Genomic DNA, 20,163 nt, shown 5'->3' with positions numbered 1-20,163 from the left:
AAATGCCATGCAATCACTATTATTAGCCTTATCTTCAAAAGTATTAAGTATACTTACACAGAGTGTAACATATACATGCATAGAACAGGTTACAGTTTGGACCAAAGGTACCATGGCAGTATTAATTATGAAAATGATAGTTGATGCCTCAGACATAATGAATTGAGATACAATTATGAATTTAAAGAATGGATGAGTTAGTGATTTTCAACAACACAAAGTACCTGACAGTGAAGTATAGTTAATATACAAGTCAATAGTTAGAAATCTGGTTTTTCTTTAAGTGTTTTTCTTTGAAAAAATTATTTTAATTGAATATTGCAGGTGGCAATATTCACTGATAAGAAAAATGAAAATTGTATCATAGTAATTTTATTACAAAAAATAAAATTTTTATTTACAAAAAATTTTATTTACAAAAAAGAGATCTTCACTATTCCAAATATTGATAATGAATTTTGCAAACTGCAGATAATACTGCAATTGTCAAATGTATATAATGTATGAGTGAAGATGATTATGACAATAATGCAGAGAAAACTAGCCCTGCTAAGAACCAAATGTCAAATCTACCCTGGACACCTGAAACTATCCCATAATTACATTAATCATCAGCACAATCAATACAGTTAACATACTTAAAATTAAAATAATAATTAATTTCAAAATTAAAATTAAAATAAATTCTACCAGTCACTTTTTCCATGAAGTAGAAATGTTCATATCATCTCTGATTTGTTTAGGACAAAACCATAATCTCAAATCCACAATAACCATTTAGAGCAAATAATTTTTTTTCACAAGTGCCATTGTATTGTCTTATTAAAAGGAAAATAAAAAATTCTGTGATCAAAAGAAAAAGAGCCCAGGTATTAGGCAGAAAGTTTAAGTTCAGCTATGGATCAACTATGGGAGATCATTTGGAATAAAGCTTTTGAGCTCTCATGGGCATATGAAACCAATAAAGTCATAGGCGCATATGGACTTCACTGAGTACATTAAACACATACAGAACTGGCACTTAATAGCCAAGATTCTTGTTAGAAAGATTTGATGACTTTCGTACCAGGAATCATCTGATTCCTATATGAGTATGCCAATGGACTTAATATATAATCATTTTTATCTTTTCCATTTCATAAAATACCAATATGCTATTAAATTGTGAATGAAAATTTCTGTGGAGAATGTGTTTAATAATTATAACCCTTTTAAAAATGAAAACAAAAGTAAACTATGAAATATTATCCACTATTATAAATAACTCAAAACTCTCATTGATGCTTTGATATCAAAAATTATTACCTAATAATGGATATGGACATAGCACTAAGTTTATTGTTTTAAGACTATTTGCTGTTTCCATATGGTGATTAAATATTCTCTGAATTACAGGAAACAAATAAACCCTGGTTTTAGAGAACTCTCCATAATTCTCTCCTAGTAGTGCCTAAGGCACTTGACTGCTAATCAGAAGGCTGGCAGTTCAAACCCATCTGCCACTCCTTGGAAGGAAGATAGGGCAATCTACTTCCATAATGATACTGCCTCGGAAACCCAAGGAGGGGTCGCTATGAGTCTGGTCCGACTCTATGGCACATAACAAAAACGACAAGTTTCAACAAAGTGGTATGTACCTGTCCAAATTCTGAACTTAGTTACTAGTGTAGAATCTATCAATTTTGCCAAAATTATTGCCCTCAAATTAAATGCCTCCCCATCTGTGAAATTACTTGATACAGGGAATATATATCAATACTGTTCTAAAGGACTGCCTTTAATGATTCAAATTTGTAAGTCCTGGGGTTGTTTCTAATTTTTTCTTACATAAATATTTTATTAGATTAAAGAAACAGTACAGGTTAGTGTCAAGAAAACAAGCCCTTACTATTTGATTTTACTCCAATTTTTGTGCCAAGAGTCAGATGAGAAACAGATTTGAACTGCACAGTATCACAAAAATGTTCCCAGCTTACATGATAACAAAAATGTTAATTCAAACAAACATTGAATCTTTCTAAAGCATTTTATTTTTAAACATACACACACACTATACGTAATAATCAATGGTGAAGACATCACAAAAGCCTTAAAAGTTATAGCCATGCCACATGCAATTTAAAACCCTACCATGCACTTTTCTCAGTATATTCCATGGAGGGCACATTATATTCAGAAATGGAGGAAGGAAAATCATAGAAATACAATATAAAGCCCAGAAGAATGGAATTTTTCTTTTCAAAAAATGAACAATAGCCTTCCAAAATCCATATTTTCACTTATGCTCAGAGCACTGTGAAGTAATACTTTGTTTAATCTACCTAGCCACGCTTCTAAGGACAAACCTGACAAATTAAATAACTATGGGATACTAATTAATAGATACAGTCATGCATGCATAATGCCCATGATACGTTCTGTAAAATAAGATGTTATGGGATTTGGATGTTTTTAAGTTGTACTTAAGTCAAGAACAGATACAGCTCATATTTTACATCAGCTAGTCTAATGTTTGTCTTAGTATACAGTATGTAGTGTACCTTTCTGACTTTAGAGACCAGTTAAAGAAGAACAGATTTAATGTGTTGAACACGAGTGAGTGAAGACCGGATGAGTTGTGAGATGACATCAAGAACATCATACGTGAAGAAAGCAAAAGGTCACTGAGAAGACAGGAAAGGAAGAAAAGACCAAAAGCATGTCAGAACAGATTCTGAAACTTGCTCTTGAGTGGAGTAATTAAAGCATTTAGAAGAAATGATGAAATAACAGAAGATTTCAAAGGGCAGCTCAAGAAGTCAAAGTGAGGTTATGATAATGAAACATGCAACGGAGTTAGAAACCAAAAGGGAAGAACATGTTTGGGATTTAACAAGCTGAAAGAACTGAAGAAAAAAATCCAAGCCTGGAATTGCAATATTGAAGGATTCTATGGGCAAAAGATTGAATGATGAAAGATGTATCAAAAGAAGATGGAAGGAATACACAGTCACTGTACCAAAAAGAACTGGTCAATGTTCAACCATTTCAGGAGGTAGTACATGATCAAGAACCAAGGGTACTGAAGGAAGAAGTCAAAGGAATTGGTGAGAAGCAAGGCTCCAGGAATTGACAGAATACCCATTGAGATATTTCAAAAAACAAATGCAGTATTGGAGATGTTTACTCGTTTATGCCAAGAAATCTGGCCAAATGAATGGGAGAGATTCATATTTGTACCCATTCCAAAGAAGGGATCCAACAGAATGTGGAAATTATCAAAGAAGATCATTAATATCACATGCAAATAGAATTTTGCTGAAGATAATTCAAGAACAGTTGCGGCAGTATATTGACAGGGAACATTCAGACATTCAAGCTGGATTCAGAAAAGGATGTGGAATGAGGGAAATCATTTCTGATGTCAGATGGATTGTGAGTGAAAGCAAAGAATACCAGAAATATGTGTTTTATTGACTATGCAAAGCCATTCAACTGTATGGATCATACAAAATTATGGATAACATTGCAAAGAATGAGAATTCCAGAATACTTAATTGTGCTCATGAGGAACTTGTACATAGATCAAGAGGCTGTTTGAACAGAAGGAGGGTATATTGCATGGTTTAAAATCAGGAAAGGTGTGCATCAGGATTGTATCCTTTCACCATACTTGTTCAATCTGTATGATAAGCAAATAATCTGAGAACGTGAACCATATGAACAAGAATGTGGAAGCAGAATTGGAGGAAGACTCAATAACAACCTGAGATATTCAGATGACATAATCTTGCTTGTTGAAAGTGAAGATGAAGCACTTACTGATGAAGATCAAAGACTATAGTCTTTGGTATGGATTACACCTCAAAGAAAACAAAAATCCTCACAACTGGACAAATTAGCAACATCACAATAAATGGAGTAAAGACTGAAGTCAGGGATTTCATTTTAGTTGGATCCGCAATCAACACCCATGGAAGCAGCAGCCAAGAAATTAGACGTTGTATTGCACTGGGTAAATCTGCAAAATCTCTCTTCAAAGTGTTAAAGAGGAAAGGTGTCACTTTGAAGACAAAGGGTACATTTAACCCAAGCCATGGTATTTTCAATGGTCTCATATGCATGTGAAAGCTGGCAATGACTAAGGAAGACAAAGAACACTGAAAATACCATGGACTGCTAGAAGAATGTACAAATCTGTCCTGGAAGAAGTGCAGCCAGAATGGTCCTTGGAAGCAGGAATGGCTAGACTCTATCTCACCTACTTTGGTCATGTGGTCAGAGGGACTGGTCCCTGAAGGAGGATATCAAGTTTAGTAAAGGGAGGGGTCAGCAAAAAAGGGGAAGATCCTCAATGAGATGCTTTGACCATGCAGCTGCCACAATGTGCTCAGTATAGCAAGGACTGTGAGGATAGCACAGGACCAGGCAGTGTTTTATTATGTTGTACACAGGGTCACTATGAGTTGGACCTGACTCAATGGCACCTAACATAAAAACAACATAACTTTCTATGAATAAAAAACACGAAACATCCTCTTTCCAATACACTAAAACACCTTTAACATATTGATAATAATAATCTTTAACATTATTAATAATAACAATATTTTGATGTGCATTGCAAAGCAGTACCCGTTTGTTAATATGAACTTTTGTATGTACCTCAAATTTTTAATATAACAGGCTTTATTTAACAGGGGTTGGGACAACAGATGTATATGCAGCCAGATGCTGTCTAGATGGACGTTACACAATGCATGACTACAGTAGTCCTTTGTAAACTTTTTTTTTTTTTTTTTCAACAATTTGGAACTCAAGTCACCATGGAATAATTAACACTGATTTCTCTGTACTCTAAATCTCCAGTTTAGTTCCTGAAGAGGTCTGGTAATTGACAGTGATAACAAGCAAAGAAGCACAGTGAAGCCAGGCCATGCTCTTCATCCACGCACCTGGAGGAACTACTCCAATACCATCATCAACCTCATAATCTGAGATGTCACTATCACTGATTCGCTGAGATCCTGCATAACAGTAAGGCAAAGAGATACCTCTATGTCCGGTTGGTTTATGAGATGTTAAAGGCATGGTTAAATTTATTTTGCAAAAGCTAATTACATTATAACTCAATTGTTTTCAACAAAAATAATACAAAGTAAATTCTGAGCCAAATTTTAAAGAAATGACTGTTCTCCAAAGACAACATTTTCTCAGTATTTCCCCTTAATAGCCACTGAAGACATATAGAAGCAAGGGGAATTTGTAAAATAAGATTTGATTGAGATAATTCATTATAATTAAAGTGTAATAACAAAAGTCTGTAGAAAAATGTATACATCCACTCCTAACTTATTGATATGGTTATGTTCTAAAGACTAGGTCATTATGTGAAAATCAGCATTATGTGAAAATGGAGATGACCATATCAGATCATAAAATGGAAGATACTGCATCATTACATGACTACCAAATCACATAATTTTATAACTGCCAAATTTCATCATTACATAACTGCCAAACCACTGAAAATCATGGCCCAGCCAAGTTGAGACATAACCTTAACCATCACAGCAAGGGTTACTCTCACCCTGTACTTTGGTATTGGTCACTTCCAGATGTACATTGTTACTATGCAAAATAGCTGGATAGTAAATTTTTCACTATTATAAATGTGAAATATCAGATAACAAGAGTCAATATGTAAGAAGTAGATATACACAGTTTTGTACTCAATTAAATTTCTCCTTCAATGCAGGGCGGATGAGGCCAAGTGGAAAGGTTCAAAGAAGCTTTCTATTGAGTTTATATTAAATAAAAGGGCAGCAGAAGCCACTATAAAACATTCATGCTTCGTTTCTAAAATTAGCCATTATAGTGCATTAAACATTAATTTTGAGGAAATGATTGATTAGGGAAGTACTAACATGAAATATTCAATTACATGAGAGAGAAAATTTACTTCCACATTACCAAAAAGAAGTTTCTATGTTTCAGTTGTTCCACTAGAGATTTACTTATTAATCAAAAATTATTGGATAGACCCTAAAAAAAAAGTCATTTTCTCAATCACCAAACAAATAACAACAAAAGTATTTTTTTAATGATTTTTAAAATGTTTATGATAAACGGTAATACTAAAAATACCTAGGAACAATAAAATAATTAAGATTTTATATGTATCAACTCTTCAGTGATGACTGAAATTACACTTGGTCAACTCAATCAATCTTGTACAAAGAATTATAATCAGCAGCTTTTCAGTTTTCAGCTCTGGAATTACATTATCGTATATATTATGGCAGACTTTCACTGGGAAAATGCAGAAAATAAATGTGTCAAGTTTCTTTTTATAGATAAATAATTTTCTAATATTTTTATCTCTAATAAATCATTTGAAAAAAATCTTGAATATTAATATTGAATTGGAGCACTATGGTCATTTAAATGCAAAAGAATTGGCAGATTATTTTCTGGTAACTAAAAGGACTTTTAACTTACTCTGTAGCTTTTTGCTAGAACTTTCTCCATGAATATGTCGCCTTGGCATGAAAGGTGATGGCTGAGGCAGAGGTAGTGAGGATTCATCATGTGTCTGAAGTTTATACCAATGTGGTTCATCATCTAAAAGTGCTGTCTCCAGTTCTATGAGGATCTGAAATGGTAGTTAACAAACTAAATCAAGTAGTTTTACCAAAACATAATGTTAAAAATAGTCATGATAATTGATGCTTATGATGTATTACAAATAACTTCATTAAGCATTTGACTTGAATCTTGACAATATACATCACCTCTCCGAGAAATTCACTTTCTTCTTCTTGAACTCTTGGTTGATCCCACACAGTTATTTCTAACATTCGTTCTCTAAAATCTCTACGATGTACATGTGAATAGACAAAAGTCTGATTCCATTTTGGCTCTAGTACTTTCTTTACTGTTTTGGTCCTCCTTTTACTTTTATCACTGAAAAATAAGTGTTTTGTAAATGAAAAAGCAAAAACAAGTACATACTGCCATCTATTGTAGATACATGTAATACTGCCATTGGGATTTTTACTGTTTTTAATTTATGACTTGTACTTTTAAAAGTCTTAAAAACACTGTAGGGTTAATACTATTCTAATTTCAACTACAATGTAAGTGGTAGCTGTGATTACAGGTACACACATAAAAGGTACATTCTAAATAATGTATAGCTATCAAAGACTGATATATGTATAAATACGGTAATTTAAATGTAAAAGAATTAGCAGATTATTTTCAAAGACATACAAAGCTGGAGAGATTTTTTTTTTCAGGGATAATGTAGTTTATTCCCTTAAAAAGTTATTCATTATATTTTTTAAATGTCTCTCATACATCCTAGGGGAAGAAATTCTGTTTTCTCTATCAAGACAGATTTTAGCATTTTTTTTTCTAAAATTATTTTTTACCTTCTATCTGGAAGAAAATACATTTTTACATAGGGATTCCTGGGGCACCCATCTACTCTAGGGGGTAGATCTGTTGCTTGAAGAACATTTACAATCAACTGGTGTCCCACTTTATCATACCACAGCTTCACCTACAAGCAATACATAAAGGAATCATTATTTGTACAAATCATGAGATAATGTAATTTAACAAAATTAATACTAAACAATTTTTGAAAAAAGAAGTTTTAAATACAATGCAATTACATTGTGGATGTTATTTTTGAAAAGAATACCAATTTGGAAATATAACCATTTAGAACTTTACTTTTCAAACATTTTAAACATAACACCTGGCAGGTCTGTTTCTGCTTTTATTCTCTTATATCATATCATATTATGAAAATAAAACTAATGATAAAAAAATTTAAAAAAACTCTAAGGGATGAGGGGGATCTCCTACATCATTGTTTTTGTTTTTGAATGCTAACTGTAATTTTAAAGTGACTTAATGATTAAGTTGTTGTTATGTTAGTTGCCATCAAGTTGAGTCTGACTCATGGTGACCTTATGCATAACAGAACGAAAAACTGCCTGATTCTGCTCCAGCTCTGTAATCTCTGATATTTTTTAGCTCATTGTGACATAAGCAGCAGTTCAGTATCACCAAATTTCCACAGATGTTAACAAGGTTATTTTAGGCTTACACTTTTCAGGTTCCATGTTGATAATATTGTAAAGTAAACGGAATATGACTTTCTAACATTACGTCTAACCAATTAGTTACCTTAACAATTTGATATGTTGTTGTTGTTGTTATGTACTGTCGAGTCAGACCCGACTCATAGTGACCCCTCCTTGGATTTCCGAGGCAGTATCACTACAGAAGTAGATTGTCCCACCTTCCTTCCGAGGAGTAGCTGGTGGGTTTGAACCACCAGCCTTCTAGTTAGCAGTCAAATGCATAGTTAGGCACTATGCCACCAGAACTCCCACAATTTGATATGTTGTTGTTGTTATTTTCCATCGAGTTGGCCCCGACTCCTAGCAACCCCTCCTTGGGTTTCTGAGGCAGTTATCACTACGGAAATAGGATTGCCCAACCTTCCTTCCAAGGAGTAGCTGGTGAGTTTGAACCGCCAGCCTCTTGGTTAGCAGTCAAGTGCCTTAGGCACTATGCTACCAGCAATTTGATACAGCACACAATAAATACAGAGTACATACACTTATGTCATTATTTATCATTTATGTTCATGTTCAGAACATCTGGCACATTGTAGGCACTCAAATATTTCTTAATAAGTATATGAATTAAAGAATGAGTGAAGAAATGCAAGAAGAATTGGTGAAGTAGATTTTGGTATTAAAATTACTATGCATTTATCATAGGAGCTCTGGTAGCATAGTGGCTAAGGCACTTACTTGAATGCTAACCAGAAGGCTGGCAGTTGAAACCCACCAGCCACTCCTCGGAAGGAAGGTTGGGCAATCCTACTTCCGTAGTGATACTGCCTCGGAAACCCAAGGAGAGGTCCCTATGAGTCGGGGCCGAGTCGATGGCAAACAACAACAACAACAACAACATGCATTTATCATAGGTATAAAGGAAAGCCTGCAATTTTTAAAGACAGATTCAGAACAATAAGCAAGTACTGATGGTCTCCAACCTGTACAAAAAATACATACAGAAAGTTGCCCTGGTAAGACTTGTGGGGCATCTTTTAGAGCTCCAGGACTCGTTGGAGAAATAACAGAAATGGAAGGTCTTTCCATCTTCTGAGATTCAAAGGAACTTGAACCTAAAATGAGAAAATAAATGTTTTTAGTAACATATTTGTAAGTGTGGGGAATAATTTTTTTAAAATTAAATGAAAAGCACACTTATTTTTGAGATAATTAAGTCTGATTTTGGAATTATTAACTCTAAGATGCAAACTGAAGTGAATATAATAATCATATTTTTAAGTATCATATAGTCACTTTAGAAATTATTTCAGAATACATTAGAAAGTGTTCTGCATGTTGTCTAAACAAAAAAATAATAATAATTCTAAGATACCCAACACTACTATTGTGTTTAAAAAAAGAGTACAAAGCCAAATGTTATTTTTTTTTTTTTTTAGGTAAGTCAATTCTGTAGCCCTGCACCATCTTTCACTTTAAAAACATTTATAATAACCTGGTCTCTGATTTATTGCATAAATGTTAATTTTTGTAAATTATATTCTAAAGTATAATCTATTACATAACATGGCTATTTATTAATTGCATGAATGCTATAGTAAAGTACATAGATAAACATGCAGTTGTTTAAACCAACAGCAAAGGCATCATTAGAATATTTCTAAACATTACTTTGCTAGTTTCAATGAAAAGAAATCAAATAAAAAAATTGTTACATAAAAGAGCTTTAAAGTTTAGTTGTACTTTACTAAAGAAAACAAAAATGAATGATTTTTTACTAGCTACATACCAATTTTATATATGCTATAGATAAATGAACATGAGGTTAAATAATTCTGTACTATAGAAGTGGTTAAGAAATTCTGAGTTTCAGAATAACTACAGTGTCAAGAGCCAACATTCTATTTCAGGGATTTGAAATTTAATGCTCCTTTAATATTCTCTATTGGAAGTTGTTGGAATGGCATATCAGGTATTTTCTGCAATTCATTATCTAAATAGTGCCAAGCTAGGCAAAAAAACATTTTTAAGTACAGAATGAGTTTAATGCTCTATTGTTTGTTGCCTTAACAAAAATAAATGTTAATAATGACTTTAGAAACCAACTGGATATTCATACTCATAATGAAACTGCAATGACCCATTGTGCTACTAGACATTCGTTACTACCAGGATGGTTCTCTAAGAGGTCTGAGAAGAGAGAACACCTTATTATTTGCACAATTTTAAATCTGCTGATATGCCTTCCTACCCAAAAATCCTTTCTTGCAAAGTATTATATTACCTGTAAAAGATGATTTATAAACTAATCAGTGCTAACACATTTCTTAATCTATTTTACAAGGGCAATTAACTCTAAAGAGAACAAGACCCATGAACTACCAGACAGGTGACTTTGTGTGTGGCTGGGCTGGGGATGTGGCATATACATGATATTTGTGGTGTTCCTGGAGTATATTCCTGAAGTCTTGTCCAGGTACAGTGAGAATCCTTGTTATAATAATTCTTCCTCTAAAATTCATTTTAAATTGAGGATAGAAATCATGAGACTTAAGAACAATAACAACTTAGAAAACCATCTTTCTCTTAGCAGCTGCTATGAAAATTCAGTTAGAATATTCATGGGAGAAATTTATTTTATTTTTTTACACTTGAAACATTATTATTTTTTTAAACTTTTTATTGTAATTGGGATGAAATTTTACAAAGCAGATTTGTTTTATATTCAATAGTTCTTTTGCATTTTGTTTTGTGACACTGATTACATTTCCCAGGCTGTAACGGCTCTCCTCCCACTTCTTCCCTGTGGTTACCCTTTCCCTGTATCATTTGTTATAATATGTCAAATGTATCTATTATTTGTATAAAACCATGATCCAGTACTATAGCTAACAGAAGAAAGTGCTTTCCAAATAGTTCTAAAAGGTTATCATTTTGTCTTTTTGGCTAGCTACCTATTTTAAAGCTATTTAATATTAAATAATTAAATATTATATTTATTTTCTCAATTTGTAGGTATTTATTTTCTGCATTTTTGGAGGGCATTGTACTGCCCTTGCCTATAGCCTCACATATAGCTAAAGGTTTCATGCTTTTAGTGATAAGGAAAATAATACCCGTTATGTTAATCATCTTGGTAAAGAAATCATCTATTGTGAGTTATCTTTACTGAAAAGTTGTAATGAATGTACACATAGTATAATTTAAATGCTACATCTAAGCTTGTATGTCATAAATGTTTTAAATAAGTTTTACAAGAGTGTCTCAATTGTGATCTTATAAATAAATATCTTGAGTTTCTGAGTATGTTGCCTCTAGTAATTCTGTACAAGTGACTTGCTTTACCTTTATGTGGAACAGGCTAGCTCTCTGCTCAGCCACTTAGTGAGGCTCTTCCTCCTTTTAGAAATGAAAGGTACTCTTCCCAGATCATTGCTAAAGTGTATCCTGACATAATCAGCAGTCTATAGGAGCCATAGTGCGTTCGGTGGTTAAGTGCTTGGCTGCTAACAGAAAGGTTGGTGGTTCAAAGCCATCATCTGCTTCACAGGAAAAAGATGTAGCAGTCAGCTCCCTAAAGATTACAGCCTTGGAAACCCTATGGGACAGTTCCGTTCCGTTCCATCCTATGGGGTGCTATGAGTCAGACTCGACTGAAGAACAACAGAATGTTGTAGAATGTTAAGGAGCTCTGGTGCTGTAATGCCTAAGGCATCTGATTGCTAACCAGAAGGCTGGTGGTTCAAACCCCCCAGCCACTTCTTGCAAGGAAGACTAGGCAATCTATTTCCATAGAGACACTGCCTCAGAAACCCAAGGAGGGGTTGCTGTGAGTTGGAACTGACTCAACAGCAATGAGGTTTCTTTTCTTTTTTGGTATAGAATGTTATTACCTCAGTAACTATAATTTGAACTCATAGTTATTTATAAGCTAACAAAACCTTTGCTAAGAAATACTGTTGCCTGAGAAAATGCCATATATATATATTCTCTATACTCTAATATTAAAGCCTAAATTAAGCCATGTGGCATCATTTTGTGTCCCCCAAAGAATACTTTTAATTACAAGAAGCAGCAGAATAAAACTCTTTGATACTGTATCTCTTTAACAGGTACGCTTAGGATAATTTTTTTCTCAGGGCTCAGTACAGTAACACTAGTGCTTCTAATAATAAATTTGTTTCAAATATTATTATAAAACAGTTTTTTTTTAAATTGTGTAAATACTATAAACTGTATAATTGGTCCTATTTCTTTCTATCTATTGGTCATCAGAGAGCTCAAAGCCCAATCTGGCCACTGTGTAGTAGGTATACAGAACATGACCGCATGCCTACTTTACACATTAACTTAATCTCTAGTCCGTTGTTTATTCACCCCACACAATTTCTTCTTCCTTATTACTACAAGTATTTGTTTTCTCTTTAAAGCACCTGGTGTTTTATATTGTTATAAACTGAGTAAAAATCTTTTGGAAATGAAACCCAACTATTTAATTGAATGTCAATCCATTTCAAAGTGAATTTATTTGAGTCACTTCCATATTCTCATCGAAAGCTTCAATACTTGTCTATACTGCACACATTATCATCTCCCATTTGGGGTAATTTTAATCACCAAGTAAGATGATTCTTTAAACCCTCTAGACTTACCGTTTCAACCCTTTATCTTGTAATGATCTTCATCTCTTCTCCATTTTACATACTCACTTTCCATAACAATAACCAATGCTTTGTCATAATGCATTAAAATTATCTGTTACTGCATTTATCTTCTTCACTAGACTATCCACAAGCTGATTACCAATCAAACAGAATACTCCAGCCAATAGAACTATTTTTATATACAGCCAATAGAACTATTACTGAGCATATTATTGGAACTCTGTGAAGGTCCTAAGGAGCTCTCTAGGTGCACTGGTTAAGAGCTCAGCTGCTAGCCAAAATGTTAGCAGTTCAAAACCACCAGCGACTCCATGGCAGAAAGATGTGACAGTCTGTTTCCATAAAGATCACAGCTTTGGAAACTCTATGGAGCAGTTCTGCCCTACAGCGTCACTATGAGTTGGAATCAAACAAGAAGGCAATGGGTTAACAGGTGAAGGTCTTGCCTGTTATGTAAAAAGATATTGCCAGATAAAATTTTCATATAAATCAGCCCTCTGTTTACACAGGTTCTGCATCCATAGATTCAACTGACATGGTAAAAATATTGGTAGGGAGGTGGGGAAGTAATTAAGGGGTCAAAGCAATCCCTAAAAGGCTAAGAGATAGATCATTTAAAATATAGGGAAGGGTGTGCCCAGGTTATATGTAAATATGCCATTTTATGTAAATAAAATATATAAATATGCCATTTTATATAAGGGACTTGAGTACTTATTTATTTTGATATGTACCAGAGTCCTGGAATCAATCCCCACCCCACCCCCCACCGATACTGAGGGACAACTGTAGCCATGAAAATAAAATATTTTTTAAAAAGTAGAAAAAAAAAATTTAGAATAAAACAGAACTTCTTTGGGCTTCATGATTGCCTTGGTGCCTAACTTCTGACATCAGTGGAGCTATCCTTAGTACAGTAATATCACATCGATTATAACAAATAAGTAAATGGCAAATCATTACAATCCAATTTAGTTCAATACATACTATAATAATAAATAAATCTTATACTCACTGGACTCTAGTGGAGGATGGGAGCTCTCAGGAATCCTTGGAATGTCCCTAAAAGAAACAGGGTATGGTAAAAATACCATTAGCTAAACTATCCTATCTGATGCAATCACAGGCACATTGTATGTCAGAGTGTAAAAAATCTTTTTGGATCTTTACAGTTGTGGAAATGGACGGGAGTTACTTTAAGGTAACTATTAATGTGCATGAATGTCAAACACCACACATACAAAAAAAAACTGCAGTAAAAATAAGTTTTTTATTTAATAGCAAAACACTTTAACATGACAACAATAAGATTAATATTGTGGCTAAAATTCCACAATATTTTTACTACCAAAACAACAGGTTTTGGAAATAAAAAATGTTAAAGGTAATATTTCACTTCAGTTCTAGAAAATCAAAATGACATAAATTTTACAAATCAGTAATATGCTTTACAAACACATCTGAAAGAGATTACTGAATGAAAGTATGGTAACATCTCTTGATAATAAAATGGTACAGTGAATATATCATGGGCAAAGTTAATAAAATGAAAATGATGAATTGCTTTGGAAATTAAAAATGGTTCAAGCTTGCAACAAAAAGCCAAAGTAATTTATATATGTGAATATATAATACATATACACATATATACCCTATAGAGATTCATATCTCTATACTGAGTTTAGCTCAATATATAGTCATTTACTATATGGTTAGAAAATGACTTGTAAAACACCCATTCCTGCCACACTCATAAATTAGTTTGAAGAAATATTTAATATCACCTCAGCTTAATCCATTATCCATTGTGACCTTAAGGACCCTGGGCACCTTGGTGTGGGAATTATACTATACAGAATTACTTTATCTCTGTTTTTCCAAAGATATTTTAGTATCAATTTAATGAAATTAACAATATGCAAGTATTAATATGACATATTAAAGCAGACTGGAGTTAGCTAGTACCAACAAAATTACCAGGAAATTAACTAAGAATTACTAACCACTTACCTTGTAATCTAATTTCACTTTGATTTGCCTTGCACTTTTTTGGGGAATGGAAACAAAACCAGTTTTTTCTCTTTGATCGTTTTCTTGCATTCTCATTTTTAGTTCTGTGTACAAGGTAATTCTCATAATCACCTATAATATTTTTTATAAATCACAATACACTCTGTTGTGTTTTATAAACTACATTTTATTATATATTTTTGTATGAAAATAATTTGTACACTAATTAAGAGGTTAATTAGCAATACCTAAGACATAAGAATAAGGATCTCTGGTGGTATAGTGGTTAACGCATTCAGCTGCTAACCAAAAGGTCGGTGATTTGAACCCACCAGCCACTCTGAGGAAGGAAGATGAGGCAGGCTGCTTACTTAAGGATTTCCAGCCTTGGAAACCCTATGGGGCAGTTCTACTCTGTCCTAAAGGGTTGCTATGAGTTGGAGTCCACTCCATGACAGTGGATTTTAAGACTTAATACTACCTATCTTATGCTGGCCACAAGTCAGAATTGACTCGATGGGAACTAGCAACAACAAAGCTTCCTTTAAATTAATATAGACAAATAAAAATAAATTAAAAAAATTCAGGAACAACAATTTTTGGATAGTAATAAATTCCTTGAAATTAAGACTCAAAATCAATTATAAAAACTAGAACCTGGAACTCTGAGATCAGCTTTAAGCTTTAGATTTTACGTGTCTGTAAAAGAAAGACTGAAAAAGTTGTTAAAAATATTTTTTAATGTTTTTGAATAATTTTGAAAAAAAAGTACTAACAATTGCTTCTTTAACATTTTCAGGCATGAATTTCCACTTTACATTTACACAAGGATTCTTAGTTGCTTCAGTCACAAGTAAGGTGGTAGAATAGCTTTAAAAATTATAAGCATAAAGGTCTATTTGGTAATGTGGTAGAAATGGTTAATGCCCTGACAGGACTGATGCCTCTTAGATTGTGCTAATCCATGTGCCTGTATAGTTGGGATCATTCCAGGAATTACTATACTATTATACTTGTAGAAATAAACTATGAATAGATATTTGCCCCCTGCTTTAAATGAATTACATTTGTTGATCAGACTATATTAAACATAATTATTAAAATACAGCTGGAGTAATTTTAATAATTTATCTATTAACTGGAAAGTTGATGCTAACTTTTTTTATTTACATGTAATCATTTATAAGTATTCTATATTTCTTACCATTCCATAATCCATGAAAATTCAGGGTTTGCTTAGGTAGATTACTACTTTTTAAGTTATTTCCATACAAAGTAAAACATGAAAATTTTCATTCCAGTCTACTTTAATTGTCATTAGGTTTCTAAGTCACTATGAATGAATGATATTTTATTTGATTACTTTTAAATACTACGTATATGAACATATTTGGCAATGTTCATAACACTTGATTTTAAATTTTATTTTTAATATTTTTGATTCATTTTCCAATTTACTTACCTCTTTTTCAGCCTCACATTTACCTCAGCACTAGAACATGTTAATATAAAACTAGCATAAATTATATAGTGTTATTTTAAAAATCTGCATGGAAATGTATAATATTTTTGAAAATGTTTTCAATGTTTACTCGTAATAAGCTTAAGTACTGGTTATAAGCTAGCCTTCATTTTAGAATTATGTATATATACACATATTAATATTATTCTTTGGAATATGTGATAATGTATTTCCAGTCCTTTGAGAATTAGAATAATTATATTTTCTTGTATGTTTTGCATTGACATATATTCATGAGGATAAAAAAAATTAAGATTAGCATTTTTCAACATTAAAAAGTCTTGAATCAATAGATCTATAATATTTTGGAGAATAGGCAAAAAAAAGTATTTCCAAGAATACATTCAAACATTAAACTATAATGAGATGGTTCAAAGCACCTTTCAAAAATTATGGACTGGCAAAATGACATGTATTTTGGACTATATATGTTCGCTAGAAAAAGTTAATTATATAGGGAATTTGATGCACAACTATGGAAAATATCCCATTGGCTGTAGATAATTAAATTATGCTTGAAACTTGAGTTCTTCAATATATCATATTCAATTTTAGGGACAATTTAAATGATAAAATATTTAATTAACACTTTGTGTGTGAATTTTAAGTATAAGTTGGAACTACTCATGGGTAAAGATATAAAAAAATGTTCTATTCTCAGTAGAATAGTATAAAGTTTATGGAGACATACAAAATCACTACTACTTTATCACGGATGATGAGTTTGCTAGTAACTCCTCTAAAGGAAATACTATTCATTAAATTAGAATACCAAAAAAAAAATAGTTCTATATTAAACAAAAATATTTTCATCTTATTTCAAAATAAGATTTTGTGAAAAACAGATATTATTACTTTTTGATATAACAATTGTCAAAGTTTGGAGCTTCTAAAATGTAGTAAGTATTCAATGTAGTCAGTGTTCAAATGTAAAAAATTAAGAAATTTCAAAAACTAAAATGTATGCCCGTAATTGAAGAAAAAAACTATCCATGTTAACATGTACTGTATGAATGTATAAACTTTTTTTTTGAACCCTGTGAATACATGTAATTTACTAAACTTAAGAAGTAAGTTTTTTTTAGCCTTACCCAATAGGCCTTGAAACAATAATTTCAACTTGAGGTTCTGATTTTGATTCTAAAATAATGTTGTAAACTTCTTCATTTGTAGCTCCCGGCAGGGGTTTACCATTCCATTCTAGAACTTCATCCCCTTGAATTTAAAAAAAAGGGTATTTTTTTACCTTATATATTGTTTATTTTTTCTTATCTTTTTCTCTTTTTTAACAAAGAAATGCAAAACATATACAAATAGTTTGTTTAGTCTCTAGTCTTCAAAGCAAACTGATTTGCCATATAATGTCTGCTAAATGTTTCTTCTCTTTTTATTTTCTCTTCTTTTTTTTCCCCCCAGAATATTACTGGATACTGAAAACAGAACAATAGTAAACTACTTTTATCTTTTGAGATATAACAGAAAAAATATAAAAAAATCTCATGCTATGGAATGGAATTAGCACAGCCTAATTGGAAACATTAAAAAATAATAGCAGCATGCCCTCCATACAATAAAGGTAGGCGGCACTATATGCGAAAGATTCTTATTAAACTATTTGCATAAATCCTGTTCTTTTTTTTTTTTTTTCCGCACAGGCAGCAATTAACATTTGCTAGCATGAATTTTCCAATTATAAGTCATGCTCCATTTTCTTTACCAGATGCACAACAGAATAAAAATGCATGAAAGGATTTGAATTCACACCCATAGGGTAACACAGGTAGCTAATGGCAAGATCATAAAGCAAGCAGATGTAAAACTGTTGCATGACAGTTAACCCACTTCCAGATGTTCAAAACACATATTCTATACATAATATATATTTGTGAGCATTAAAGTACAAGTAGAATGCATTCACAAAATAATAAAAAAAATTAATACAGTATTTATTAATTTGTGATATATTCTAAGATTGATCAAAGAGAGGAATAGGATGTAGCATAGAAAAATTTTGGCTAATAACACGTTACTCTAGAGTTTTCACCACAGATCATTTGGAAAAAAAAATATTTTTATAAATATTTATTTACATAAATATTTTGATTAGCACTTGACTGCTAACCAGAAGGCTGGTGGTTCAAACCCACCAGCCACTCCTCGGAAGGAAGGTTGGGCAATCTACTTCCACAGTGATACTGCCTCGGAAACCCAAGGAGGGGTCGCTATGAGTCGGGTCCAACTGGATAGCACATAACAACAACAACAACAAGTATTTCAATTAGTGTTAGGTCCCAAAGTGTTCTCTGTCTGGGTACCTTCAATTCACGATGGTAGGCTTGGCAGAAATATCCCAGCCTCAGTAGCACCTTGAAGTGCCTTAATTTTTTATGCTTCTGCATTATTTTGTTATTCTCAGTGTCTAGTACATTTCAGTAGCTAAGGAAATACATGCTGAGTTAAATCAACCAATATCATATTTATATATTTAAAGCCAGCTGTAAACACAAATGTTTTACTTTTTATCTAGATTTTTTTTTAAAAAAAAAAAGGAAAATATTTGTTTTACTACGACTATTTTAAAGTAACTCTTCCCCCATCCCAGGTACTTCCTTATGCAATAATTAGAAAGTAAGTATTTGAAACACACCATTATGCTGCTTTGGTTTGATAAAAGAGTTTGATTATTACCCATAGTTAAATGATTTCTAATTGTTTGACCTAAGCAGTTACCTAGCAATTTTTTTTCAATATGCAATGAGCATATTTCACTTAAAAAAAAGAAATAATTACTAATATACAATATATTAGTTATGTTTTTAAGTTTTTGATCAAAAAAAGTTTACATCGTGACTCAGTACATATATAACTAGAAACTGAAAAATATTTTACAAAATAATACTTACCCCAGAATTTCTATTCTATTATGTACACTGGTATTTTCTATTCTATTATGTTCCTTTTCATTTTTTAAAAATGCTAGATTTTATTAAATTAATTTTAACATCTAGTGATGAGCTGCAAACAACATTTCACAAAAGCACTTCATTATGAAATTCTTCCCTTTAAAAATGTCAGCCTAGAGGCAAAACCTTCACTGTCAAATTAACAATACACTTACCTACTTATTTACAAGTCAATAACTCCTAAACCAGGATTTACTGATAAACTATATGGAAGTTCATTTCAGGAAGATCGGAAGAGCCAGGTAGTACCTAGGAAGTAGTAATTCCTGCCCCAGGTGGAGTATCAGGAAACGCTTTAGAACTAAGGCAAAATTTGATGAGTTTTGAAAGATGGAAGGATTTTAACAGGTAAAGTGAAAAGCAGTTGAAGTAGTTGGAAAGTTAGGAAAAAACAATGCTACAAACTTTGACTTCAAAAAACAGATGGCAAGTGGGAGACACTGAAGGGTCCCAATGAAGAAAGTGGCAACGTCAACTTTGTGTTTTAGATGGGTAAACTGAGTAGCACAGAAGGGCATGGACTTGAGAGGGTTAGGACTGGAGAAAGCTAAGGCAAGATAAAAGTAAGATCACAAACACTGAATAAGGATTGTACTGATAAAAACATATAGCTGTAGTTTTATAAACTAATGATGTATATATTAAAATAGAAGGAAAAATAGTTCTTAAATTATAATGTAAAACAAATAGAATATGTGATCTAATTTACAAAACACTTTTCTTTTTTCTCAGATACATCAATTGCTTAAAGTAAAAAGTATGCTTGTCTGTTTTGTAGCTATTTTACATTGTGTTTTCAACATTTTAATATAAATTTCTCAGGTTCTAGGTTCATAAGGGAGCTCTGGTAGCATAGTGGCTAAGACACTTGCCTGCTAACCAGACGGCTGGCGGTTCAAACCCACCAGCCACTCCTCGGAAGGAAG

The 20,163-nt window shown here is 32.4% G+C and overlaps 1 protein-coding gene across 1 annotated transcript in view; it reads right to left on the bottom strand.

Moving 5' to 3' along the window:
- The window catches only part of RIMS1 (regulating synaptic membrane exocytosis 1), a 685,283-nt gene that overhangs the window by 196,510 nt on the left and 468,610 nt on the right, over positions 1-20,163 (bottom strand). Inside the window, exons 10-16 of the mRNA XM_007945190.1 lie at positions 17,366-17,489; positions 13,758-13,804; positions 9,081-9,193; positions 7,416-7,546; positions 6,774-6,945; positions 6,481-6,634; positions 4,935-5,006 (exon numbers count right to left, since the gene is read on the bottom strand). Of these exons, the coding sequence (XP_007943381.1) occupies positions 4,935-5,006; positions 6,481-6,634; positions 6,774-6,945; positions 7,416-7,546; positions 9,081-9,193; positions 13,758-13,804; positions 17,366-17,489 (813 nt within the window). The remainder of the gene's footprint in view (positions 1-4,934; positions 5,007-6,480; positions 6,635-6,773; positions 6,946-7,415; positions 7,547-9,080; positions 9,194-13,757; positions 13,805-17,365; positions 17,490-20,163) is intronic.

The sequence above is a fragment of the Orycteropus afer genome, unplaced genomic scaffold, assembly GCF_000298275.1.
Source record: "Orycteropus afer afer isolate SDZICR_OR568_19922 unplaced genomic scaffold, OryAfe1.0 scaffold00133, whole genome shotgun sequence".
Classification (NCBI taxonomy): domain Eukaryota; kingdom Metazoa; phylum Chordata; class Mammalia; order Tubulidentata; family Orycteropodidae; genus Orycteropus; species Orycteropus afer.
Note: the sequence above shows the minus strand (reverse complement) of the source record. Positions and strands in the feature narration are given on the sequence as shown.